The 26,663-nt window shown below is 42.4% G+C and overlaps 2 protein-coding genes across 2 annotated transcripts in view; both read left to right on the top strand.

The window, feature by feature from the left end:
* dok4 (docking protein 4) overlaps positions 1–6,337 on the top strand; it is a 31,860-nt gene extending 25,523 nt beyond the window's left edge. Inside the window, exons 4-8 of the mRNA XM_070833449.1 lie at positions 987–1,106; positions 2,643–2,832; positions 4,015–4,153; positions 5,185–5,302; positions 5,834–6,337. Coding sequence (XP_070689550.1) covers positions 987–1,106; positions 2,643–2,832; positions 4,015–4,153; positions 5,185–5,302; positions 5,834–5,979 — 713 coding nt within the window. The 3' untranslated portion in view covers positions 5,980–6,337. The remainder of the gene's footprint in view (positions 1–986; positions 1,107–2,642; positions 2,833–4,014; positions 4,154–5,184; positions 5,303–5,833) is intronic.
* A 6,712-nt stretch (positions 6,338–13,049) lies between these two features.
* Positions 13,050–25,508, top strand: LOC139199109 (glutamine-dependent NAD(+) synthetase-like). The gene is made up of 21 exons (XM_070828127.1): positions 13,050–13,193; positions 14,214–14,274; positions 14,536–14,652; positions 14,977–15,030; positions 15,154–15,243; positions 16,130–16,181; positions 16,304–16,392; positions 16,495–16,612; positions 16,862–16,993; positions 17,248–17,319; positions 18,122–18,246; positions 18,333–18,381; positions 18,507–18,609; positions 19,036–19,204; positions 19,888–20,023; positions 20,533–20,639; positions 22,012–22,143; positions 22,374–22,443; positions 24,043–24,171; positions 24,714–24,890; positions 25,158–25,508. The coding sequence occupies exons 1-21, from the start codon at positions 13,109–13,111 to the stop codon at positions 25,191–25,193; spliced, it is 2,103 nt and encodes a 700-aa protein (XP_070684228.1). The 5' UTR covers positions 13,050–13,108; the 3' UTR covers positions 25,194–25,508.
* Positions 25,509–26,663: the final 1,155 nt, after the last annotated feature.

The raw sequence follows: 26,663 nt of genomic DNA, 5'->3' as shown, positions 1-26,663 counted from the left end.
GTAGGTGTGAGCGTGAGTGGTTGTCTGTCTCTGTGATTGGCTGGCCTCCCAAAGTCAGCTGGGATTGGCTCCAGCTCCAGATAAACGGTACAGATAATGGATGGATGGATGGACTATCTATCTAGTTGATTTTCAGTAAATCAGATAAAGTGCCAATTTTTTTTCTTTTCTTGGGCACTTAATCGAATGTTGTGTGAATGGAGCCTCATTATTGGAAATATGCTTGTTTGAGAGTGAGCTGAGATTTTATCAGGGCGGCCAAGTCCGCATGTCGAAGTGTCCTTGTGCAAGACACTGAACCCCCACTTGCTCCTGAAGCACAGCTTCAATCTGTGAAGGTGTGTGAAAGAATAGTCTCTAACTGACGCGATGTAGAGTGTTTGTTTGATCTGTACACAAACATACATGTGAAATGCACAGTTTGGGATTTTTGGGGAAGTTGTGTACTATTTCTTAATGAACATCAATTTGTCCGTCCACTCAGCACTTTTGTACTGACAGTAGTGTGGTTTGCCAGACACACTGTTGGCGAACACTGGTATTAGAACAAACCTGGCAACCTGGCTGTGATGACAAGACATCATGAAGCTGAGCACAGTCAGTCCACCTGGCTGCCGTCCACCACTTCCAGCACGTAACTGAGATGAGATCTTTTATTTCTTGTCAAACCACTGTTTCCATTCCACTGACTGATGTACATGTTCCTGCTATAAGCCCACCTGCAACACAGCTGCAGTTCAAGTCTGTGGCCTTCCTCACGCTGTTTGGCCTGAGCTCTGCAGCCATAACTGTTTGCACTCAGGATTGATTGACTGATTCATCACAATAATATTATACATTTTGTGTCAGAACATCTGCCAGAAGAGGATCGCCATTTGACTAATTTATTCAAAGAAGGACCTTGATTCTGGTAGATTTATAGACATGTCTCTCTCTCTCTCTCTCTCTCTCTCTCTCTCTCTCTCTCTCTCTCTCTCTCTCGCCAGAGCTGGAAGCAGAGGATTGGTTCAAGACGCTGTCAATCGAGTGCCTGGGCACACGGCTCAATGACATCAGTATGGGAGAGCCGGACCTCCTGGCTGCTGGGGTGCAGTGTGAGCACACAGGTAGTCCACATACGAACACATACAATCAAACATGCAGAGTAAAGGTTCAGTTCTCAACAGACTCACACTGGCTCTCCATCAAACACAACTGATGGTGTTGGTGGGAAGAGGCTGAGAGGTCACATCCTTATTGGTGCTCATTGCTGGCAGAAGAAACGAAGCAAAGTGGACATGAGCCCTCTTTGGAGAAAAAAGGGGAAAATGCAACAATATACTGGTGTATTTTTAACAATGTCTGGAAACTGCCATTTTAATTTTTATTTCTCATTTTTACATTTAAATGTATATACTCTAAATGGTATATAAACTAGAGGGCTTCTATCATCAGTCTCCTTCTTTCGATGTTTTCCTTTCTAATTCAAAGCTAAATGTGATTAAAGTGTATCTTACTCACACACACAGCGGGGTGCAGATCAATTCAAGTCCATCAGAATTCAAACACAACTCTTCTCCAGTTCACCACGCTTTATTCAGCCAATGTTTTCAGCTGTCTCACCTCCATCAGAGCGGTGCCTGAGGCTGTGTCTGGTTTCCTTATATACAACACCTTGATTTTTAGAAAGAATATGTATAGCAAAGTATCTTTTTAGAAAAATATCTGTAACCCTGTATGTGGAGTTACATTAGAATGAACTTTGACAAAGGTGTGGTGGATCAGGGATAAACTGTGTGTGTGTGTGTGTGTGTGTTATGTATGTATTTGAGTGCGTGGAAAAAAAAAAATCAAGTTCCATCTCCTTAAATTGCAGGTTTGATGTTTGGCTTGTTTGGTCTGACCACCGGTTTGATACCTGGAAGTGTCACTTTGAATTCTGGGAAACTGAGACAGACATTCAGTTGCATAAACAAATCATCAGTTGAGAAAATATCTCCCTTCACTCTCATCATTTATAATTACCATCAGGGGTTTGTAAAGACTTTTGTTTTTCATGTTGGAGGGACGTATTCAGAATGTCCCAACTTGTCCCTTATTATTATCCCCGTTATTATTATTACCTTTTGAATACTAGTCTTGGCTTTTCTGTGTAAAAATGTTTTATCAGTTTGTAACATGTGCCAGTGTTGTTGGAGAATGTTTTTGATGCCCTCCGAAACTTTATTATATTTAGTAATAAACAAAATTGGTTCAGCTCTCCCTCTTGGTTTTTCCCTTTCCTTTCTATCATTTTTTCTTGTTGCTTCTTCAAATTGTTCTCAGACAAATTGTGTTAATGGAGAACAAACATAATTCAATCATTCAGCATTGTATCCAATGAGCCTCCCATGAGCCCTATCAGAAGCTCTGTCACACGGTGACTCGCCCAGACTTGACTTGCACCAAAAGACTTGATAAATAGAGTTTTTTAGCCACTTGGGAGCAGCAGAACAAGCTGACACTGGCATGTTATCACCATAAGACCTTTTTATGTTAAGGTGCTACCAAACAAATCCAGCAAATTCATTTGGGGTGGTGTCTGTGTCCAGTGTTCCCTCTTTTAGCTCTGTTTTGGTCTTTCTGGCCCTGACATTGCTCCTGTCATTCCTTGTTCTCCTCAGAGCGTTTCAACGTGTTCCTCCTCCCCTGTCCTAACCTGGACATCTATGGGGAGTGCATGATGCAGATCACCCACGAGAACATTTACCTGTGGGACATCCACAACCCCCGAACCAAGCTGGTCACCTGGCCGCTCTGCTCCCTGCGGCGCTACGGGCGGGACGCCACCCGCTTCACCTTCGAAGCTGGACGGTGAGACCCTGGGAGGGGGCGGGAGTTGTTTGATCTCTGACTTGTCCCCAGATAAATTACATGTACATCATAGGCTGGAACACATATACAAAGTAAGCGATAAGTTGGGGACAACACATCTTTTGTTGTGGCAGTGTGTATTCAAAATGAAACACTCTTATCAGAACACACAACCAAAATGTGTGTGTGTGTGTGTATGCCTGTCAGTTAGCTTACGGTCAGTCCAAGGGTACCTCTCTTTCTTTCTTTCTGTCATACACGCATACACAAAACAGCGTGGTTGGGCTGAGCCCTATGAAGAGATTGATTGAATAGATTGGTCCATGAATCAATGCTGGGCCAGACCTTCTTATCTCCTCCTCTTTGATAAAACCTGATGAGCTACGATTGGGTCAGCATGCAGATAACAGTGTGTGTTTGTGTGTTTGTGTGTGTGAGTGTCTAAGGTCTTGAAACGAGCCAAAGCAATAGCAAGACAGCCCTCTGTCTGTGGGTGTGTTGTACTGCATTGCTCCCAAAGACTTTCATGTGTAATGTGTTAATAAACATTTCATGAAGCTGACGTTTATAACTAGCCTCAGAATGTATGGACACAGTAATGCGCATTCACTGTAAACCTAATAGAAACAGATTTAAAAAGCTTGTGAAGTGATGATCAGAGAGCCTAAAGGATCCACAGTCGCCACCAGTACAAGGTCCTCTGTGAAATTCAAATTCAAATTCAAAAAACTTTATTTTCCCCAGGGGGCAATTAAAAAGGAAAGGACACTGAGGTTGCACAAAAGCGCTGCTTTTTGGTCATTTGCGTGGCACAGTCTGTGTACAAAAGAGACCAAAGAGGTGGAATATGAATCATTAGGTCACTCTCACACCCACAGTTCAGGTGATTTGGTCTGGACGCGGGAGAAATTGAAATAATAAATGATTGCCTTTTAGTTGTGATCTGTTCTGTGTCTTTTTAAAACCAAACAGAAGAGCTGTAGATATGAATTTAGATGAGCTGACAAACCCAGTGTACATAAATGAATCTGGCTCAGTCTCACATTGATTCAATTCTCTTGTCTCATGAGTAAGAGTAGGAGCTCACTAAGGGTTTCCAGACTCCATTATAGTCCTCTGGACAGTGTGTAAGCCGCTACTGCTTTGTGTGCCGTCTTCATCCTGAGCTGGTGTTGTGTGCAGGATGTGTGACAGCGGCGAAGGCCTCTACACCTTCCAGACCAGAGAGGGAGAGCAGATCTACCAGAGGGTTCACTCCTCCACGCTGGCCATCGCAGAGCAGCACAAGAAGGTCCTGCTTGAGATGGAGAAAAACAGCAGGGTGAGAGGCTGGCCGACATCCACACAAGTTTTAACATGACATTTGCTTCAGTCCCAGTCAACAGATGCTTCGTTCTTCATTTAGGAATGGACTGAAGTTTCAATTCATTGTGCACTATAGACCATTCAAACCCCAAGAAGCCACATGTTCACTGTGGTTTTTGGCAGTTTTAGTCAGTGCAAATTTATCCGGGAACCACTGGAGTCGTGTTAACTGGATTCTTAATTATTCTGGATGCGTGTCAATAATTTTAGGTCAACTGTGCAATTAATGTGAAAATACCCCCAAATAAACATTGGATAAGATGACTTTGTCACTACAAGCAGCCCCATTCAAGTTACAAAAACACAGGGAGAGAGAATTTGTGGGTCCAGTTCTGCAGTTCCTCAACATCTACCATCTCGTTTTGGTCCCACAGCCTACAACTTTATTGTTTCCAACAACTCACTGCTCTCATTAAGCTCGTTTAAAACAGCAGCGGGCAGCACAGAATGACACTGTAGACATTATACACCACCAAAACAGCAGACCAAAGAAATATTTTCTCCAGGAGTTGTTGGAGATTATAATGGAGCTATTTACCAGGTGTTTAGAGACATGACTCCACGTGGATGCTGATGTTGCCTTGTATCTGCTGGATGCGTAAAGCGGCAACTGTTTGCTAACATGTTCATTATAATTAATGTGGTAGGTGATTGTGTTTACAGCCTGTTCTGCAGCTTGTCTAAGGGAGCTCCACCAGAAATCCAACAGCAACATGCTAATGCAGCCATGATTAGAAGGGTTACATTCTAATGCAGTTAAAAGCCCACACTTTTACAGTACATGATAAGAGTAAAGTGTCCCTTGCAGTGACCCTGGATGCCCGTAAAGCCACCTCCTATCTTGCTTTAATGCTTTCAGTAGAGCAGTGATAGAAATCGGCAAAAATACTTGGAGACGTTGTTAATTGTATTTTCTTGACTTTCTAATCTACGATGCTCTTCTTAAAAGCAAGTCCTGATGTTGTACTGTATGTATGTGACTCCCAGTTGATGTCTGTGGGTTCAGAGCCCGGCTCCTACCCCTGCACCCCCACCGCCATCTTGCCCCGATCCGCCTACTGGCACCACATCACTGGGAACCAGACCGGCATGGATCCTGGCAGCGGTAAGACACACGGTACTCTCTTCCCCGGCTCCACACACACCTGCCTGTACCAACGTGCCTCCAGTAGAGATTATACACACAAAAATCAGAATAAAAGTCTATACAAGTTTTGCTCCATTCACCTACATACACTTATTTCATCAGGTCAACAACTGAAATACAACTTTGACTACAATTAAAGCAGAGTCTGAATCAGGTTAGATCACTGGGTGATTCTTACCAATTCACGGCTTCTCATAAAATGAAAAGACTCCTTTGCTTCAGTTCATTAAACAGCTGCCATCACCATTAGGTGACAAAAGGTGACAATGACATGAGGCCAATGTCTTATATTCAGTGTTAGAATGATAGTTCAGCAGCTCATTGGCTTTCTTCTCAGGAGTGTGCAGTATCAGAGTCAGGACTAGTCAGGACACAATTAGCTTAGCTTAGCATAAAGGCTTGAAGCAGAGGGAAGCAGCTAGCTCATTAAGTAACACTTTGTATCTGGTTTGTGCTGCAGTAACAGCTGTGTTTCTGCTCCATCTGTAGGTGATGCTGTAGATGACGACCTGCTGTCCACCCGCCTGCCTCCCGACCGCCACGCCACACTGCCCCTGGCAAACACACACGCACAGTCCCAGCCGCACTTCCACACACACTCCCCGACACACTACCCCACCTACCCTGGACAGTGACACACACACACAGAGGAAGACGTGGACATTGAAAAAGATGCACACATACCCACTTGCATGCGGGCACACACAGCTCACTGAAAGAAACACACACTCTCCCTCCTTATATCAGTTTTACAGCCCGGCGTTACTCTGCACCCCGCAGGAGATGTTGTAGGTGGGAGTAACGCTGGCCAGCCGACCATCCTGAATGCAGAGAGCAGGAAGTGAAAACTAAATTTCTTGAAAGAGTGCAAGGAGATTGGGCTTTCTTTACTATTACTGCAGCTCAAACAATTCCATAGTCAGTGGGGATATTATATTATAATATAATATTTTTTCCACTCAGGCTGAGAACCTGTACCCTTCTGGATGACATATATTACCTAGTCCCAAAAGCGTTTCCACCTGTTTCTACATGTGCCGTTCAGAAAAGTGGGCTGGAAAGCTCTAGAGGGCAGTTTTTGTTACAGAATTTAAACTGCAGGTTTTTATTGAAATGAAGATTTGGCAGTGATGTCACACACAATGTTTTTAAGGAAGACAACTACACAGTTACATTATCAGTTTTCTTGCCTTTCTCAGTATACATCTATATAGATATGTAGTGAAAGAGTAGAGAGAGAGGGAGACAGAGATACATATGTACCTTAATATTTACCGTATAATTTTACTATGAAGTTTCATAGAGGGAACTGTGTAATTGAGTTCTAATTATAGAAAAGTTCCCTGTGTCGAGACTTCATGGCAGGCTTTTGACCCCACCCTCGAATGTGTGACTTTGAAACAGGTGTAAACACTTTTGTGATGTGTTTGATGACACCTCGTATAGCCCAGTTCATTTAGATATTACGGCCTTTACAAACAAACCTATCTTGTTACCAAGCTACCTGGCAAGATTTGGTACATTTTTTAGTGAGGAATCTGTGAAATGCCAAATGTTGGTCAAATGTCCAATGTTTTTTATATAGTGTGTATACATTAATGACTAGAAAGGTGGGAGTTGAGCTTCTCACTCCAAGAGTGACACGACTTCCTAATGGCTGCCATGGCATTAACATCATTAAGGCCCACGGTGTTGGATTGAGTACTGCGTGGACTGGGACTGCATGGTGCCTTAATAGCATCATATGGACTGTGCTATCATTGGAAATACACTGAGGATTCCCATGTGGAACGTTCCCAGAGTACCAGTGCCAGCTGACACACTTTGTATGAAGAACACTTGATGATTTCACTGTATGTCTGCGTCTGGATCAATGCCTTTGTTTATTCCTCATAACTTATGTGACCTTGCAGTTACTGGATCTGTTTGCTGCATTTGAGGGTATGAACTGCTCTGAACTGTGGAATGAAACTGTGATCAGAATCACTTCTATGGATTGGCTCCTGTACTAAACTGAATTTCAGCCTTTCTCTCAGATATATCCTATTACGCCTCCTAGTAGCCACAGTGCTTCTGTTGAGCTACATTTGCACAATCCTGTCAAATTCTAATGTTATTCGGGGTTAGAAGAGGAAGAAGGGCTCACAATGTAGAGGTCAACGTACATGGAGATTTGAATATCCATACTGATGATGCATTTGGATTGAACTTGCAAATAAGTGATATTATCTTTGCACCCTTGAATTTCCCCCCAATAGTTTATTTCTTATAAGAGCAGCAAAACCCTAAATATGGAAATGGGAAACTCTCCACTGAAACACAGGAGAACCAGTTACAAACGCTGGCGTGCACTGAGTCTCTAAAGGGCTCAGGTGGAAATGACACATGGGCATCCCTTCCTCCCATAAGGTTAGGGCTCATTTCTGCCCTAATGTCACACCAAAGTGGCATTTGAACCAGAGGAAGTGTGAGCTGCCCCATGGCCACTCATGGTGCCTCAAAATGTCTATATGATATGTGACATCAGGTCAAAAATGAAGTGTCCCATTGGGCTGCAGACACATCATGGTTAAATAAAGGTTTTTCCCCACAGGTCATACCAGAGCAGCACTAATCAGCAGACAGGTAGTGTCACACTGCTCCGTTCACTGTTCACTGTTCTGACTGTTCCATAAAGGAATCTTCAGCTTCTCATACATTTCAAACTAGTCTGAGTTAGGGGGAGGTCACCTCACTGCGGGTGTCTTAAGAGTCTGATAGTCTTACGGCATAATTCTAGTTCATTACAACTTGCATCTCATTTTCTGAATTTTGGCCATCGTTTCTATCAGTAATAATTCCATTCTACTCATCAGGTTAAGTAATGAGATCTGGGAACACAGCAAGCGAAGGAAGACAAGAAGTCAGATGCTCAGACAGGCTTTAAACAAACCTACAGGTTAGCCAAACTTATTTGGAAGACAATGAAGAAGCACAGTAAAGTTTACCGAAACTGTTTAACCTTCTGTAGTTAAGAGTTCTGCTATCTGACTGAACCGGTCCTGACAGATTATTGAGTCTTTGGTGTGTTCAGGGCCACAAAGCTTGGGGCTTTGTTCAGGTTTGTCCATTGTCTCTCTGGCTGGTCAGTTCTCTGCTTCTAAGTTCTAGCAGTGAATGAATTAAAGCAAAAAAAAAAAGTAGCTTTGGGTCTGGTTGGTCAGGTTTGGGTCTCAAATTTGATAGCACCAGTTGGGATCAACCAGGTTAGGTGTGAAAGGATAATGGCTGGGTTCTCGTCTCAGTTTGTTAAAGTTTTTAGTTCTACCTCCAAACAACCCACGAGCTTGTTAACAATCTGTCTGGTCATCTAAATGCAAGGTGTATTTGCTCTCCTCCATGCTTCGAAATCTCATTCATGACTTTGGTGGGCACTTGCTCAAAATGATAAAATGTTCAACATTCTCAAAATATGCGACCAAAGTTGTAAGAAAGCAGAATTGTCCTTTAATAATGTTTCACAAGGGGCTGTAGCATTATCAGCATCTTCAAAGGTCAAAGTCTTCCCATATATGGAGTATTTATCAACCGTGCTCATGTCACAGTGTATCATCACCTGTGGAGGGCACTCCACAACAAGATCTACGTCTGACCCTTGTGTGGGTGAAACACATCTTCCTACATTTTATTGGCACCTCAGCATGAATAACTCTGAATAATGTCATTTAATTTCAATACCAACATAACCTTTAACTTCCCTCCTACTGCCCTGCTTCCTGCCACTGATCTTGGGACTTTGACCATTTTAGAAGGCTGTCAAAGGAGACAGACAGAAAAGAGGATCCTGTTGTCTCTGATCAAGGCAACTTGACTTTGCTACATACTGCCTTTGCCTTTTATTACACTTTATCTGACAAAGAATTTGGCTATTTTTTCAGTGGGGCTGTAGAGAAGGGAGCTGGTGGTGGGAGGGAGATGATTAGCATGCCAGGAAGGATGAGCCGCCACAATAAAGAAAAGTTGGATGACGTTTTTTTTCTCCGCTGTGGGCTCCATATGGGAGGTCGTCCTTTGATTGTTGCCTTTTGATTCTGTCACAGGGGTTTAAGACTGTTAATGTGACCGTGGAGATATTACCACAGCGATGTGGCATCTGGAAACACACTGACCACCTTCACACCATTAGAAGATGCCTCATATCTGGATTATGTCTAGATCTGATAAAGCTCGATTAATGCTGGAATCCTTGTACAACTTACATTTCATGGTTTATGATTTTTCACGTCATTTTAACATGACAGGGCTAAACATTCTGTTCGTTGTTTACATGATGTAAGTTGTGTGTAGTGTGATAGATGTGTTTTGTGTTCTTACATGCTGTATAACTTGAGTTTTCTGCCCTCTTGACAGAGTCTTGTACATATTGCTATTTATTTCATATGAAATGTGTGTGTGTGTGTGTGTGTCTGAGAGAGAGTGTGTGACGAGGGATTATTGGAACGTGTGTTCATTTAAAATGCAAACGCCATGTTTTTGTACTTTGTAATGTTGATCAAGCAGATGATACCAGTCCGCACCAACCACTCTTCACGCATAAATATGTACCTGAGTGAGCAAGAACACATTTAACCATCCTGTCTTCTGCACCGTCCCGTCTCACAGCGCAAATCTTTTTGGCCTTTGATTGATCATGCCTGTGCCACGCTGCCGTTTCTGTTTGCTTGTTCTGTAAAGAAACTGTAGCAGGAGGAATCCCACAGAGAGGTGTTTCATAAAGAACGCTCAGAGAAGCAGGGCTTATTGTGAAAAGCCTGTTCTGAATGAGCTCAACAAACCGAACCAGGATGAAGCTTGTTTCGTAAAGCTGACCAGTGAGATCAGAATAAGTCAAGTCTGGTTTAAGAGCAGCTTGTTCATGACTTTTAAATACAGAGCCATCAAGCACAGATCAAGTCAATAAAGAAAACACATACACATGTGACGTTCACAGCACATTTTAAATAGATATTAGGAGGAAAATGATAAAGCAAAAATAGCAAATCAACAAAACTCCTGCCATAAATGCAGCAGAGAGTTTTTGGCAGCATGTTAACAGCCAGCTGGGAAGCCAGACTCTATTTTATCTAGAGATAAACTCTTCCGTCAGCTCAGTTTGTAGCAGAGCTCTGCTTGTAATCGTACCATCTTATTTCAGATCCTGTGGAGTCATTGGAGTTAATGACATTGAAGATGAATGCACAAGATGTAACCAGACAATAATTAACTTTAATGTATCAAATAGGGCCCAAAATCATTTTCTAAGACACCAGCTCAGTTGAATGATGATACTTAGCTAGTACAAGTGACATAACAGCCTTGCTATGGTGAAAGGGCTGTTTAAATATCTTCAGACTGCTCCGATCTGTCAGACTGTATCTGCCGCTTTAGTGTTTTTGTTCTGAGGTGCTTTGAGCTAATTGCTAATGTCAGTATGCTACTAAGCACACAATGACAATGTTAACCTGTTGATGTTGAACAGGTTTTGATGTCTGCCTTTACTGTGTTACTTTAGCACGTTAGCATGCTACCTGTCGCTAATCAACACTAAACACAACTTACAGCTGAAGCTGATGGGAATGACATACTCATTTTGCAGGTACTTGATCATAAGTAGTGGACAAATTGAGATTTTGACCTGATGATGGCACTAGAGAGGTTTTTAGGACACATCATCTGGGGACTATGAATGTAAGAACCAAAATGTGTGCAAAGCCATTCCACCATATGTTTAGCTATCTTACTGAATAAGAGAAAACTGATTGTGCTACATAAAAAAGTCAGAGGATCACCGAAGTCATCAAATTCACCATTTGGGGACCATGAATGCTGTACAAAATGGCATAGCAATGAATCCAGTGTTTGTTGAGCTGTTTCAGTCTGGACCAAAGTAATGGACTGACCACTCCTCTTTTCTGAGACATATATACCTGGAAACAAGCCTGATTTGCCCCAGTGAGTGTGGCTTTACTGGTGATGCTGCTTTATAAAACACCCCACTGTGCATATACAGTAGGATCACAAACCATAGTGCTAAATGGAAGAGATGGTTGATGGAAACGGGAAGAAAAAGGATGGAAAATGACAGCACAGACAGTTTTCCTCCGGCAGGGTTTGAGAACACCCGGTGGTTATAGTGCGTGTTTGTGATTGTAGTGTTATCACAATGACGGCGTCAGCTCTCACCAGTGGCTATGAACTCCTCTTAGCTTTGTAAGCGATGACAAAATGTTGTTTTCACTGTCCTCACCAAGTGCATGTTTTGTAGAAAAATAAAGTCCATTACTTAGTCAAGAGTGTGGCTCGTCATTGTCACGCAAGGTCTTTGAATGTAACTTTTGATGAAGAATGATGAGAGCATGTGTGTGTCCACTTGTTACTGTACAGCAGACCTCAGCAGACAGCACACAGTCACAGTCGAATTAAAGAACATAGCTGCTTAGCTGCTAAAGAAAAACTAGAATTGACGGAGAACAAAAACAGATTTAAAAATGGGTGAAAAGAAAACTCTCATCAGATGGCCTGAAGCAAAACTCAAAATGAAATCTTATGTTGTTCCATGTCTGCTTGATGTTAAAAAAAAAGAAGCATTTGTGTGTTTATTGAAACAAATTTAAAAAGTGAAATGTCAAAGTTTGATCTGAAGTTTAAATGTAAACTCAATCAAACTACTACACTTTCACACTAAACCTGTCACTTTATTTTCTGAGCTGAGCTGATACTAAACGGTGGAGTGAAAACATTGTAGATCAGAGTGAATCATCACTAGAATCATCACCTGAGGCCAGTAGATACAGGGAGTGATGATCTAACACTGTCTTAAGCCTGGAAACTGCTTACTCACAGGAGACATCTACATTCTCCCCCCTTGATGATAAATAAAAAGAGCTTTGAGGACATTTTCCCATTGATTTTCTGTGGTGGAAAACAGCTTATAACATTTACCCAGGTATTATACTTGGTCATTTACTTGACTTCTATTGTCTCCCTACTTCCCTCTTCTACTTCACAACATTCCATATAAATATTGTACTTTTTACTGCACTCATTTATTTTACAGCTGTGGTTGTTAGGTACTTTGAATAAAAAAGAACAAACGATAAGCTGATAAGATATCACATTTTCTCAATAGTTAGTGTGGCTCTTAAGAATTTTTCAACTTGTGACCCCAAACTAGAAACAGTGTCTGTTTGGAGCTCCAAGTAGACACTGGTTATTACTGTCCAATATCTTATAACAAAGCAAAGATTCAGGAAAAGACCAAAAATGCACTCAGGTTATGTATCAGAACTTCTCTTTATTTCTTTATTTCTCTGTAGGACTGAATCAGATTTATCTGGCCACCCTTTGGAAGAGGCTGACCCCAAGGTTGGAACCCACTGAACTAAACTGTATTACAGGGTAAAATGAAGTAATCATCTTATCATACATCATACAATCATGTATCTTCTATCTTGTATCACTTTTACTTTTTGAGAGGAGCTGATTACAAATTATGATTATAAGCTTTTCAGTGGCTGCAGTCATGTCCTCCATCTGTCCTGTAGGGGGCAGTAATGTGCTCAGTCGCGTCCAAACTGACAAAGTTACACAGTTTCAGACGAAGAAGAAGAGAATGTAGGACGAACTTCTCCAGTGGAGGACAACACATGTTCTTAAAGACAGAAACTCTGAAGTACAGCCACACTAACACAAGCTGAACCTTCCTTCTGAGCTCACTGACGCTGCTTCAGTTCAAACTACCGGGAAATGGGACGGAAAGTGACTCTGGCGACCTGCTCGTTGAACCAGTGGGCTTTGGACTTTGAAGGCAACTTGGAGAGAATACTGAGGAGTGAGTCTGACTGTGTAATGTTCTTTATCCAGCTCTCAGTCACATGACACATGACATAGTCTATAGTCTACTGTACCTTCTATGTGTCTCATACAGGATTCAGGTTTTTCTTTAGTAGTTTCAATGCACCTTTGGCACACACTGAGGCATTTTGATATGTTTAAGAAAAAGAAAATACAACCAACAGGACTTCAGTGGCATAAAAGTAGAGGCCCAGATAGTTTGGAGACATCCATATGTGCCGTCACAAGAAGGTTAGCTGTGTCTCCGAGCACAGTCTCAAGAGCATGGAGGAGATACCAGGAGACGTCACATGAGGAGAGCTGGACAGAGCCGTAGAAGGGCATCAACCCAGCAGCAGGTATCTGCTCCTTAGTGTGAGGAAGAACAGGAGGAGCACTGTCAGAGCCCTACAGAATGACCTCCAGCATGTTTCTGACCAAACTGTCAGGAACAGACTCCATGAGGGGGGGGCACGAGGGCCCGATGTTCTCCAGCGGGCTCTTCACAGATGAGAGCAGGTTCACACTGAGCACATGTGACAGACGTGAAAGAGTCTGGAGGCGCCGTGGTGAACGTTACGCTGCCTGCAACATCATCCAGCATCACCGGTCACTGATGGTCCGGGGGAGGCATGCCCTCGGAGGGTCACACAGCCCTCCACATGCCAGCCAGCGATACCCTGACTGCTGTTAGGTACCAGGATGAAATCCTCAGAGCCAGTGTCAGACCTCACACTGGTGCAGTCCTCCTGACAAACTGTGTCTTTACTGATCAGCTGCACAGCATCATGTGCAGGATGCACTGCACACCAACTAATACATTTTCCCCATTATTGTTTGTATCTGTCTCCTACAAGTCTTCTAACCTTGTGGAAGTGCAACACTGAAACACCGTAGGAACCACTTTAAATAAAGGAACTGAATTTGACACCCACCACTTCTCAACACACACAAATCCAACGATAACTTCAGTGAAAACCAGTAATCCTGCCTGTTTTCTGTCTATGTTTCTCTGCAGGCATTGAGATTGCCAAGAGTAAAGGAGCCAAATACAGACTGGGCCCAGAGCTTGAAATATGGTATGATTGGAAAAGTGTTAGTTTCCAAGACACTTAGTGAGGTTTCAAGCTGACATGAGTAAATTCCTATATTAGAATGTAGTAGTATGATTGTCTTCGGCCAAAATCGGCACACAATATCTTATTTAGAACTACTGGACTAACAATAATTCAGCACTGTCGGTGATGTGTAGATCAGCGGTTCTGTAAGGCGCTAACGTTTAGGTTCCCTTTTACTTCACACAGCTGATGTTTCTTCTCTGATTTACTATATTTTCACAGCGGCTACGGCTGCGCAGACCACTTCTATGAGTCGGACACGTTGCTCCACAGCTTTCAGGTTCTGAGGAAGCTTCTAGAATCTCCCATCACCCAGGACATCATCTGTGATGTGGGAATGTGAGTGTCGCCTTAAAACAGTCCAAAAGTAGCACATGTGTAAAAACTGTACAGTGGAGTGAAACAAATGAATTTCCCTCAAAAGGGGATTAATAAAGTCATTCTCCTTCTTTTATGCAGCTCTCCTGCTGAACATCTAGAGGCAGCTTGAACACTTCAAAGTTTATTTCATATCAAAGCGCTTCATGATCCCATAAATCACTACTTACTGCTGTGACTCTAATTACTTTCTTCTTTTAATCAGTATTATTCGTGGATTGCTCAGAATGTTGGCCAGCTAGAAGTCCCGTTTGGTGACCGTGTTCTAAATTGTGTTCCCATCAGGCCCATCATGCATCGTAATGTGCGCTACAACTGTCGGGTCCTGTTCCTCAACAGGTACATCAGCACACCAGTCTACTCTCATAACTGACACTGACACTGTTCTATTTTAACTGGAGAGAACTTTTCTCATGATAATGCGTCCATAAAGACTTTCAGCATTCTTCTTCCGTCTTGCAGAAAGATCCTGCTCATCAGACCTAAAATGCTGATGGCCAACCAGGGGAACTACAGAGAGCTGCGCTGGTTCTCACCGTGGAACCAGTTAAGGTTGGTCATCACTCAGAGGTCTAACACAGACTGTGTGCCACTCATATTTTGCACTATAATCAGGCGATACATGTATGTTGTCCACATAGATATCCCAGGTATTAATCATTGTATTATTTAACCAGTGATTTATTAATAGATGATTAAAATCTGGGCGTCACAGACCTGGGATATCCTAAATGTCACTGTCTGGTATGGGTTCAACTCTGAAAACATGGGATCCTATGTTTCCTGTAATGCAGCTCCATAGTCTTTGTCTCTCTGAAGGCTGTAACATGTTTCTGTACCTGCTCATAAGAGCGCAGCTGTTTGGAGACGATTCTGTCTTCTTTTATATTTGTGTGTATTTAGGTTGTAGAGTTAACGCATCCGTTTTAAACCTGCCCACCGACTGGACATTGGGTCAACCAATCAGCTCGTTTGATGTGTGTTATTGAAGTTTACTACACGGCTTTGTTGAATACTCGATTCTGATTGGTCAATTATGGCATTTTACGGTCTGTTATTTCGGTATAAGAGCCCGTTGCTATGGACGCAGTTCTGATAGCGGAAATAAGCAGCATATTGCACAGCGTGTTGCATCACCCTGTTGGGGTTCTTGCAATAATATCTGCCTTGCTGTACGTTATCCTTTATGTAAGATTCTACTTCTCTGTGATTCTTGGTGATCAATGGATACCCATAACACCCTGCTTTACACTTAGGTGTTTTTTCATAGAAGTATAATTCCAAAGAAAGTTCCATGAGGCTGTCTGTTAACCTAACCCTTTATAGTGATAGTCTCGAGGCCCAAACACATTTCCCAGAATGATTTAGCATTAATGTGTTTCTGTTTTGGAAATGACATGGTTTGTAATGTACTCGTCTTTTTGCTTGTTTCCTCAAGGCAAGTGGAGGAGTATTTCCTGCCCAGGATGATCCAGGAGATAACCGGTCAGGTAAAATACAAAATCACCCTCTGTGTTTAGGTAAGACTTTGTTTGGTCAAAGGTCGGCCTGTAGTGAATGTTAACACAGAGATGATCAGTGTTTTTTATACCTGTTTCTTTGTGCTCATCAGGATACCGTCCCATTCGGTGACTGTGTGCTGTCCACAAAGGACACCTGCATTGGCTCCGAGATGTGTGCAGAGCTCTGGAACTCCAGAAGGTAGCCAAACAGGGGACTGTAGAAGGATCGTGTGGGTGTTACTGCTTTCTGTGTATTGTCTGTAACTCTCCGGATGACTGAGTGTGTTCTCTTCTCTGTCAGCCCCCATATTCAGATGGGTCTGGATGGGGTTGAAATCTTCACTAATTCATCTGCGAGCCACCACGAGCTCCGCAAAGCTGACCAGAGACTCAACCTGATCAAGTCAGCCACCATAAAGGTATACTTGAACCAGGAGTCGTCAAACATGTGCTTGTCTATTCACGTTCAAGCGCTCCTACAATTATTCAGCTTTACCAGCACTTGTTTCATTTCTCACCTATTTGTACTTGCATAGATGCTAGGCAGAGATCACCAGAGGGCAGTGAAGTGCCTCCATAACATCCTGAGTTTTAGTACTTTAGTACATAATAGTTGAAACTGAACTGAAATCAGTGCTGCATTCACTGTATTGTTGGTGTTGTTCCAGAGTGGAGGTATCTACCTGTATGCCAACCAGAGGGGCTGTGATGGAGACCGTGTCTACTATGATGGTTGTGCCATGGTGGCCATCAATGGAGACATTGTGGCGCAGGGAGCACAGTTCTCCCTGAATGATGTGGTATGTGTGGATATGGACAACGTACCCCCAAATAAGTATTATTGCAAGTGTGGACAGTATTGTGCTAACCAGAGGAAGGGACATCAGTTTTCTGTATGTGCAGGTGTGTTGGGTAAGTGTTGCAGAGCAGGTTGTACAGAAAGGTCGACAACATTCCTGAATCACAAGGAAACTGAACTGTGTGTGTGTGCGTGTGTGCGTGTGTGTGTGTGTGCGTGCGTGCGTGCGTGTGTGTGTGTGTGTGTGTGTTGCAGGAGGTGATTACAGCCACGCTTGACCTTGAGGATGTGTCTAACTACAGAGGAGAAATGTGCACGCCAAGCATGGTAGGCAAGCACCTCCGTCCAACCTAATGTAATGCACGAAGTAGGGAAAACCAAGGCTAATTGCGTTGTGTCTCGCTTTCACTCAGTTTTCCTCTCGTCACCTCAGCAGGTGAGCAAGAGACAAGAGGCAGGTGGCATCCGGCCAAAATTTCAATTTATTCAACACGCAGCAAGCATCTCCTCAGCCGTAGCTGTACTTAATGTTTCCTGCTGATCAGCAAATGTTAGCATGCTAACATGCGTTACACAGTGTGTGGTCTACATCGGCATGCTAACGCTGTCATTATAAGCGCGTTAGCACACTCAGATTAGCAGTAACATTTACAGCCGCATGAGCTGCTGCTGTGGCTGTGATATAAGTGGAATTTGACATTAAGCATAAGCACTTTTGCCATTACTTACATAATCTGCCATGCAGGCTAAACATATTGGAAGTTGACAGTTGTATGTCACATATTACAGCTAATGAGACTGAGACAGAGGCTGCTCTGGGATCATGCTCTTATGATGAGGTCCCGTGATGAGGTGCCTCTCTCTACGGACCTGCGTCCTGAGACACAAACTTCCACTCATGTCCTAAAGCACTGTTTAGAATGCTGCACTGTCAGATCTCTTGTATCTGCTGTGGAACAGTTGGTGCAGTTAGACAGTCCCATGTAGGTCAGTTACAAGTGAACTATGGCTAGTAAACAAATGTCAGCCTGCTGTTTGAGGAAACTTCTGTGATGAGGAAATTTCTCCATTTCCTCATCGCTCTGATAGTTATGAGCACGTGTCACTTTGTCCCTCCTCTCTGTTGTAGGAAAGTGAACCCAAACCTTGCAACAGGGTCAAAGTTGACTTCTCTTTATCCAGTGTTGGTGATATCTACCTCCCCACCCACCAACCAATAACATGGCACTTTCACACACCAGAGGATGAGATCAGGTACAAAATAAATAAGATTACAGCCAGTTAAAGAAACGCTCTATGGAGAAATCCATTGACCAGCAGTTGACCCCTGTGTTGTTCAGTCTAGGGCCAGCCTGCTGGCTGTGGGACTACCTGAGGAGAAGCGGACAGGTGAGGACGAACACACACTCTGAAAACACACACTCCTTTCTATTATTAGGCCTTAAAAGAACTGAAAATAAGAATTAATTAGACTTAGACTGTGTGAAGTCACATGGTTCTAATTTGTGTCCCAGGCTGGTTTTCTGTTGCCTCTGAGTGGAGGAGTGGACAGCTCTTCCACCGCCTGCATCGTCTACTCTATGTGTGTGCTGGTCTGCCAGGCTATAGAGGACGGCAGTGAGTGTGATTCACTTTGCTCTCATTTCAATTTATCACACAAATTCTCTCAAAGTCACTATTGACACATGTTCTTGTAAAGGTTAAGGCTGGTTATAGTCTATATTTTCCATATTCGCGACACATCCTATCCAACAATGGATGTATCCTACTGACAAGTATTGTGAGTCTCATATATCTTTTTAGAAAATTAAGGAATTTATTTGTGTGGTGTTTTTTAAAGACTCTTATCTGGACTTTGGTGTTGAGAGCCACAGATAGGTTTAGAAAGTCAGAGAGTGTTGGGATTCTCAGTAATACACTGATGGTTTTGCTCTTTTCATCATTTGATGGCTTTAAAAATAACACAAGAGGCAGGGGAAACAGTTTATTTGGACGAGGGGTCCTCCTGTCTCATGTCCACCTGTCTCTCTCTCCATCCCTCAGACAGCCAGGTACTGCAGGATGTTCGCGGAGTGGTAGGGGATGACTCCTACTCTCCTCAGCACCCAAAGGAGCTGTGTGGTCGCATCTTCACCACCTGCTACATGGCCAGTGAAAACTCCTCAGAGGACACGTGCAGCAGGGCCAAACAACTGGCCAATCAGATCGGCAGGTAGGTGGGATTCAATGTGAAGTGCGAGCCAATAACAATAACACAATTGTAATTACAATACTTAGACTGTGATCTGGAGAAAAATATCCCATTGTGAAGGTATATGAAGTGCCATGTATGCAAAGTGTAAAAATTCAAAGCATACTGTATAAAGTGAAAATGTACAAATAAATGACACAGAAATACAAATCATTATTATATACCAAACAGTATTTTATTTGTCTTTGCATAAAGACATAAAAGTAACCTCTTTCATGTCTGGATAAGTGAAAGAAAATGGAGAAAAATGCATGAATAGATATACAGATAACTGTAAGATAAGCTAGAACACTAAATATAGCGTGTTATTCAGGCTAGTGTGTATACCAGTAATACTGGTACAGAATAACATTCCTACTGTACTGAGCACAGATAAGCATGTACGCATAACCAATATAATGTCAACAAGCACATTTCTAGTATTGTGTATGTGATATTTCTGTTTATTTAAAACGTGAATATTAATATAGTATGTAATATTATGATGGCTCTCTACTATAACAATGATGAATAACGACCATTATGTCATCGTCAGTGAGTTCATTGGCCTTGAAACACAGTTCACATAAGGAATGTTATTCTCCTTTGAGCTGATTTGGAATGAACATGTTTTCTTCCTTTGCCATTTATCTCCTGGTCTGCAGCTCACATATGAACATTAACATAGACGTGGCAGTGAAAGGCATTCTGGGTATCTTCTCACTGGTTACTGGAAAGTGGCCTCAGTTTCGTGCCAATGGGGGAAGCCGCAGAGAGAACCTGGCTCTGCAGAACGTACAGGTTAGACCCTCACTCACACAGAGCCTGATTCATTTGCCAATCTCATAGTCAAATCGTGGCGGTGGCGTGAAATGAAAAATAATTCAGAGCAAATCCTCCGTCTTCTACAGACGTTTCTACTCCTGTGGATTCTGTATCAGAGCAACTTTTACTACACTTCTCATCACAGTGGTTTTGTCATCATGACTGTTTCCTGTTTGTCTTCATTCTTTCCCTGACTCTATTACTTTTTGCTCTGTGAACTAAAAAATGTGCGATGACACCCAGACATATTCGGACAGTTTAACCACAGTCTTCACACTGATGCTTCAGTAACACAACTGTGACCGTTTTGTAGTTTGCTTCAGTGCCGCATGCAACTTTGTTTTCACTTCCTGTGTGTGTGTGTGTGTGTGTGTGTGTGTGTGTGTGTGTGTGTGTGTGTGTGTGTGTGTGTGTGTGTGTGTGTGTGTGTGTGTGTGTGTGTGTGTGTGTGTGTGTGTGTGTGTGTGTGTGGTTGCGCGCTTCAGGCTCGGGTCAGGATGGTGCTGGCCTACCTGTTTGCCCAGCTGAGTCTGTGGGCCTGGGGGAAGCCCGGTGGATTGCTGGTGCTGGGCTCAGCCAATGTAGATGAGAGGTATCACTGCAGCTATGACCTGACCACAGACGTGTCTGTGTCTGTTTCCTTTTGAAAAACTAATTCTGTAATTGTAGGTCTTTTATAGGAAACAATGACACAGCCTCCATTTGACAGAAGGCCCCCTTACACTGTGTGAGAGACAGAGAAAGACACTGAACGTGAAGCAAAAAAAAAAGTTTGGCTGCTAATAATTTAAGTGCTTTGGCTGTGTGTTCTAAACATGGAGCAGATGGATGTTGTGAGCTGATGACCAGTCTATGCTCTCATACACAGTTTTGTAGTTATTCCTCATTATTCATTCATTTATTCATCCATCGCACAATATGACAGACCAAGATTACACTACACCCTTACTGCATAGTGTGACGTGGAATGCAAAACAGCACTACATGAAAAACTACAGCCGCCTCATTCATTCCAGTGATGCCACAGGAAAAAAATGCAGGCTCGACAATTTAAAAAAAGAATAAATAAAAGTTGAACTTGGCTTAAGCTTTCCCTTTGAATGTCTGGGAACAGATGCTAATTTGCAGCTTGTTACTGTAATTAATGGTCCCATTAACACCATTCAGATCATTCACAGTAATATGACATCATCCACTTCACCAAAAACAAAGCTGAAGTGAAGTCAATCGTTACGTTTGTGTCTCCGTTTCCCTCTATTACCGCCGTTAGCCACCACCATGTTTTTCCATGTTCACTGATGTTAATGCTGCTGTTTGCTGCTCTGGATCTTTCAGATTAGATAAACACAGAATAAACTACCCTGTGTTACACCTTAGCTAACCCTAACATCTTATGACGCTAGCTTGACAGGCAGGGACAGTTCAATGTAACATCAGCAGTTTACTTATGTTTAAATATGCCTCACAATAAGTGTATGATTCAACTCCACTGTTAAAAAAGTTCAAATATACACACATATTAATATGTATATCAATACATATTGAATCAGTACCCAAGTATTGTGATGGTATGGAATTGGGAGATATGAATATCATCCCAGCCCTAGAAAACATGCTGTTTAGTGGAGTAATTCCTTCCTGAGCAGAGAACGCTGCCTGGCTGCTGCTGCTGGCCTCGGCAGTGGGATCAAAATTTATAGCCAGGATGTCCATCCTTTTGTTTGCCTGGTGTACTTACCTCATCACTTGTCACAAAAGGGTAACTTTATTCTTTTTGTTTTTTTCTCTGATAGTTGTTTGTATCGTGCACATTCTTTTTGTTGGAGATGCTGGTGCTTGCCTGTGGAACCTTTTAAAGCAGTGTGACTACCCAAAGATACACGTTCTCTAGATAGATAATGTATACTAATGTGTGCATAACAAAAATGCAGTACAGTAAGAAATGACTAACCTTTCCTGCTCAGTCTGACAGGGTATTTCACAAAGTACGACTGCTCCAGTGCTGACATCAACCCAATAGGAGGCATCAGCAAGACTGACCTGAAGAGCTTCCTGCTCTACTGTGCCGAGCAGTTCCAGCTCACCGCTCTGAGAGGGTAGGGTCAGCTGATGGGTAATGTACCTGTTAGCACTGAGAACACAGTAAAAAAAGGCAGAAGTCTTGAAAGGATGAAGCAGATGTCACTTTCAGTATTTTACCCTCTACACTAAACGGGAAAAGTAAACATTCAGAGGTGGAACTGAAAGTAGGATCAGGACTTATGGGAAAAATGACAAGAACACCCACGCAGTGACATACTGACGTACAAGTGTGTGTCCTCTGCAGCATCCTGGCCGCCCCACCCACAGCTGAACTGGAGCCACTGACAGACGGACAGGTGTCGCAAACAGATGAGGTAAAACACTCATCTTACAGTTATCCTGCTGCGCTTCTATCATCTCTTTGATGAGCATTTTTTTCACATATTTTGAAGCAAATGGTCTGATAACTACTGATGTGCAGAGTCATGGGAAAGGTGCTGCGCCACCACCTTGTTCTCGATAACCACAAAACCTTCCTGACAGCAAACCAGCACCAGGTGTGTACATGCAGCAACGAATAGAGCTTATAGCAAGGGTGCAGAGAGGCCTGGTTAGCTCATGTAATAGCTATACTCTTGTATGATCTTCCAACTCCTATGCCTTATCTTAGCAACAGCTACAGCTCGTAAATGGTAAATGGTCTGTATTTGTATAGCGCCTTTCTAGTTATCTCTAGTTATTACTCAAAGCGCTTTACATGACATCCTCATTCACCCATTCACACATCATTCATACAGGAGGAATGTAATTTGGAGGAGACTATTCTTTCATACTCATTCACACACTGAAGCTGCTTCAGGAGCAAGTTGGGGTTCAGTGTCTTGCCCAAGGACACTTCGACATGTTGACCCATAGGAGCTGGGGATTGAACCCCCGACCTTCTGATTGAGGGACGGCCCACTCTACCACTGAGCAACACAAAGAAAAGCAACCTCGAGATGCAACAGATATACTTACTACAACACAGCTGCATTGAATGCACATGAACAGTGTTGTGCCAGAGCTCACTGGACCCCACGAAGTCAAAAAGCTGAAGTTCTTTCCACGTGTGTTCATCTGAAGTGGATGTTGCTGATGAAACAGCAGGGTGATGACTTTTTGTCTCGCACATGTATATTTATTTAGTTTCTAGCATGATGTCATGGACCATCATTTGCTTTTTAAATGCTACTTAACAGGGTTCTTATTTTAAAACATGTGACCCTTTTGGATCTACTCGTGGAGCCAACATTAATGCTTGCAGAGGATTTTTTTTCAAATTCTGTCAGAAACCAAGGACCTATTTTTCAAACAATCGTGACTATGAATCTGCCACCATTATCACAGTAAACTGCTAACGAGCCATGCTAAAATGGAAAGCTTGACGGGCATAGCAACAGTAACTAATGGAGTGGGGGGTGTGGGGTTAAAGGAGGTGGGGCTGTGTCTGTGGATTAGCAATGTCAGTAGTAGTGACTGAATAAATTCCTCTGGGTAGAAGATGTGTTGGAGGAGGCTTCTGTGAGATCAGCGTATAGAGAAAGTGTGTGTGTGGGGGGTTAATTAGTTGTCAGCTGACAGGGCACACTTTGGTATGTAATGTCGGGGGGCTAAATGACATGTTTCATCTGTTTTAGTAGGCTTCTGTTGTTGTATAACTTTCATCTTTATTAGGCTTAATAATGAGCCGCTCAGTCAAAATGATTATTTGTAAGTGGAAAAACAGGCAAGTTTGAAATCACTGAGCAGAACATGTAATATTAAAACGATCTCACCTCCTCTGGAGAAATCCATCCCATCCTATTGGGGCTAAGTTGCCCACATGAATAGTCACACAAATGACTTACAGAAAGACTGACAATTGCTTTATCTCACCCTCTTTTTCCAATATTCTTCCATCTTCTCTGCCCAACACCCCCCCACCCCCCCCTCAGGCAGACATGGGGATGACCTACTCAGAGTTATCTGTGATTGGACGACTGAGGAAGATCTCCAAGTGTGGCCCCTTCAGTATGTTCTGCAAACTCATTCACACGTGGAAGGACGCGCTCTCGGCCACGGAGGTCAGTTTTTCCTCACAGTGTGGGACGTTTCTCTCCCGGCCCTCCTCTTTGGGAGAGAATAATACCCCCCCACCACCTGTATTTGATATATTTGTAGTACAGGACACAGGCAGATATTTTTCCCTTTGAACAGTCAAAGAAAAGTCAAATTAGCTTCATCTTTGTAAAGAAATTAAGAAGTTTTGCCCATATTTCTGAATATATTTCTGGTTTACTTTGGTAACACAAGTCATTATTATTGAAGTCTAGATATTAATCATTAATAAATGGTTTTGTAACAAAAATGATTAAAAACAGCTACATAATTGATCCATTCTGGCAATACTGGCAAACTGCTTCTTTGTATCTATATTGTTATATGTCAGAATAAAACTAAACCAAAGTAAAGTCATGTCTGATAATGTTTGATATCAGACTGATAATTCTGAATAATTGGTGTCTAACATTGAAAATGTGTGTTTTCTTTTAATGAATCCTGATAATGAATATTTAGCAGCTGTTGGAAAGACAGTCACCTGAAACTAACTGTGTTCTTTCTTCAGGTGGCCCAGAAGGTGAAGCACTTCTTCAGGATGTACTCAGTGAACCGCCACAAGATGACCACAGTGACGCCGTCCTACCACGCAGAGAGCTACAGTCCTGATGACAACCGCTTTGACCTGCGACCTTTCCTTTATAACACACGCTGGACCTGGCAGTTCAAGTGCATCGACAACCAGGTAGCAGTCGGCGGCAAAGGCAGCAAATCTGTTTAGCTTCATTCTCATGTTAAAACGGAGGGTGAGACAGGAAAGGCAAAGTCTGACAGAGAAAAGGAGCACGATTTAGACACAAAGTGTGAATATAGATGGTCAGTGTGTTCTATCCCATTACTCTTTAGTATTTGATGGAGCTGGGACCAAAAAATTCTGAATTTTATTGAAGGCTGAATTACCTTTAAGTCATCTCTAAGAAATTGATTCCATTTTTCATTTCCTTCCCCACAGGTGGCCGAGATGGCAGCAAACCCCCCAAAGCATTAAGAACCTGACGTCTGTAGTGTCCACTGAAAATCCATCAGACCTGGGGTGGATCAAAAGGATCAAATACTGTTTGGGGATTTTTTACAAGCCTTCAGTAAAACCAGAAAGGGGGAAAACTCATTTTTCTGGGACTTTTATAGAACTGTTGAGCTACCTCAGCCCGTGTCATGTCATTCATTCCCAAACATTTTTAATTGGCTTTGGATAATTGAAAGTCTTTTCTCATTTGTGGCCAAACGTGCAACATATTTAATCACAGTGTAAGACTGTTGAACCTCTCTGAACCTTATATATGATCAAGATCAGCTGGAATAAATGTGTTCTGTAAACGCTGTTTTATTTATCCTGTATGTGATATTGCAAATATATTTCAATTTCATATTAGTTAAATGATTTTTTTCAACCAACATTAGAAAGCTCAACTTCATATTTTTGCCGTCAAAAGCTCAACATGATACAGTATTTGCAGCCACTTGTTAATAATCTTTAATTAGAACTTTAATGTTTCTGTGTATCTTTAAGAAACATCCTCAAACAATTCACAGAATCGTGCAAATGACAGAGTTGTGTTTCAGTCTAATATATACTGCATGTGCATCTTGTTCAGTTTCTGCAGTAGCTTTTGGAAACGTGACTGACTGGTTATATATTTTACTGCAGATGCTCTGTCATTTAACTGAAGCAGTAAGTTTACCCCAATAAATACATTTCATTTATGCGTAGCTGACAGTGCTGACATGACAACAATGAAAATGTTGACAATATCATGTTCATCTTGTTACTTTAGTATGTTGGCGTGCTAACATTTACTAATTAGCACTGAATGCATTAGTTTTGCAGATTTTGCAGGTCATAAGCGAAAGTATTGGACACGTTAAAATGTTGACCTGACGACGGCACCACAGTTATTATAGCTCATCCTAAAGGGGAACACTCATGTCTCAACTAAACTTTTACAGCACTCATGGTGGCACTAGATCAGTCAGGAAATCAACAAAGTAATTAGGATTCCTCCTCTGAATTTCAAGGCGATCCATCCAGTATTTAAATGTTTCAGTCAGGAAACCAAAAACTCCATTTTGAATTATAAAATTGTATCCTATTAACAAAATAGTGCAAGGAAAGGTGTACGAGTTCTTTTTTTTTTTTAAATCTTATTTTTATGGCTTTACTTCACAGTCGCTGTAGAGAGACAGGAAACGGAGGGAGAGAGGGGCAACGTTCAACAAAGGTCAGAAAGTCAAACCGTGAATGCTGCGGTTTTGTGGTAAACTCATCAGCCATTAATCTAGAGGGGAACGTGGGAACCCCAGTGTGTGAGTGTACAACAGTCATTAGCAGTTACTTATTTGATTCATTTCGAGGTTAAAGACCAGCTCACTTTGCTCACATGTGTCACATACACTGCACTTCCAAGTGGTGTAGGGTGCACACGCAGGTTCACCAAGTCTAAGCTGGAGGTACTGCATG

Source organism: Pempheris klunzingeri, chromosome 1 (assembly GCF_042242105.1).
Source record: "Pempheris klunzingeri isolate RE-2024b chromosome 1, fPemKlu1.hap1, whole genome shotgun sequence".
NCBI lineage: Eukaryota > Metazoa > Chordata > Actinopteri > Acropomatiformes > Pempheridae > Pempheris > Pempheris klunzingeri.
The sequence above is the reverse complement of the archived record's forward strand: the minus strand, read 5'-3'. Positions and strand labels throughout refer to the sequence as shown.

Coding starts and splice junctions, on each gene's coding strand:
- LOC139199109 (XM_070828127.1), top strand. CDS start 13,109: ATGGGACGGAAAGTGACTCTGGCGACCTGCTCGTTGAACCAGTGGGCT. Junction 16,393..16,494: donor GAGCTCTGGAACTCCAGAAG/GTAGCCAAACAG, acceptor CTTCTCTGTCAG/CCCCCATATTCAGATGGGTC. Junction 24,891..25,157: donor TCAAGTGCATCGACAACCAG/GTAGCAGTCGGC, acceptor CCTTCCCCACAG/GTGGCCGAGATGGCAGCAAA.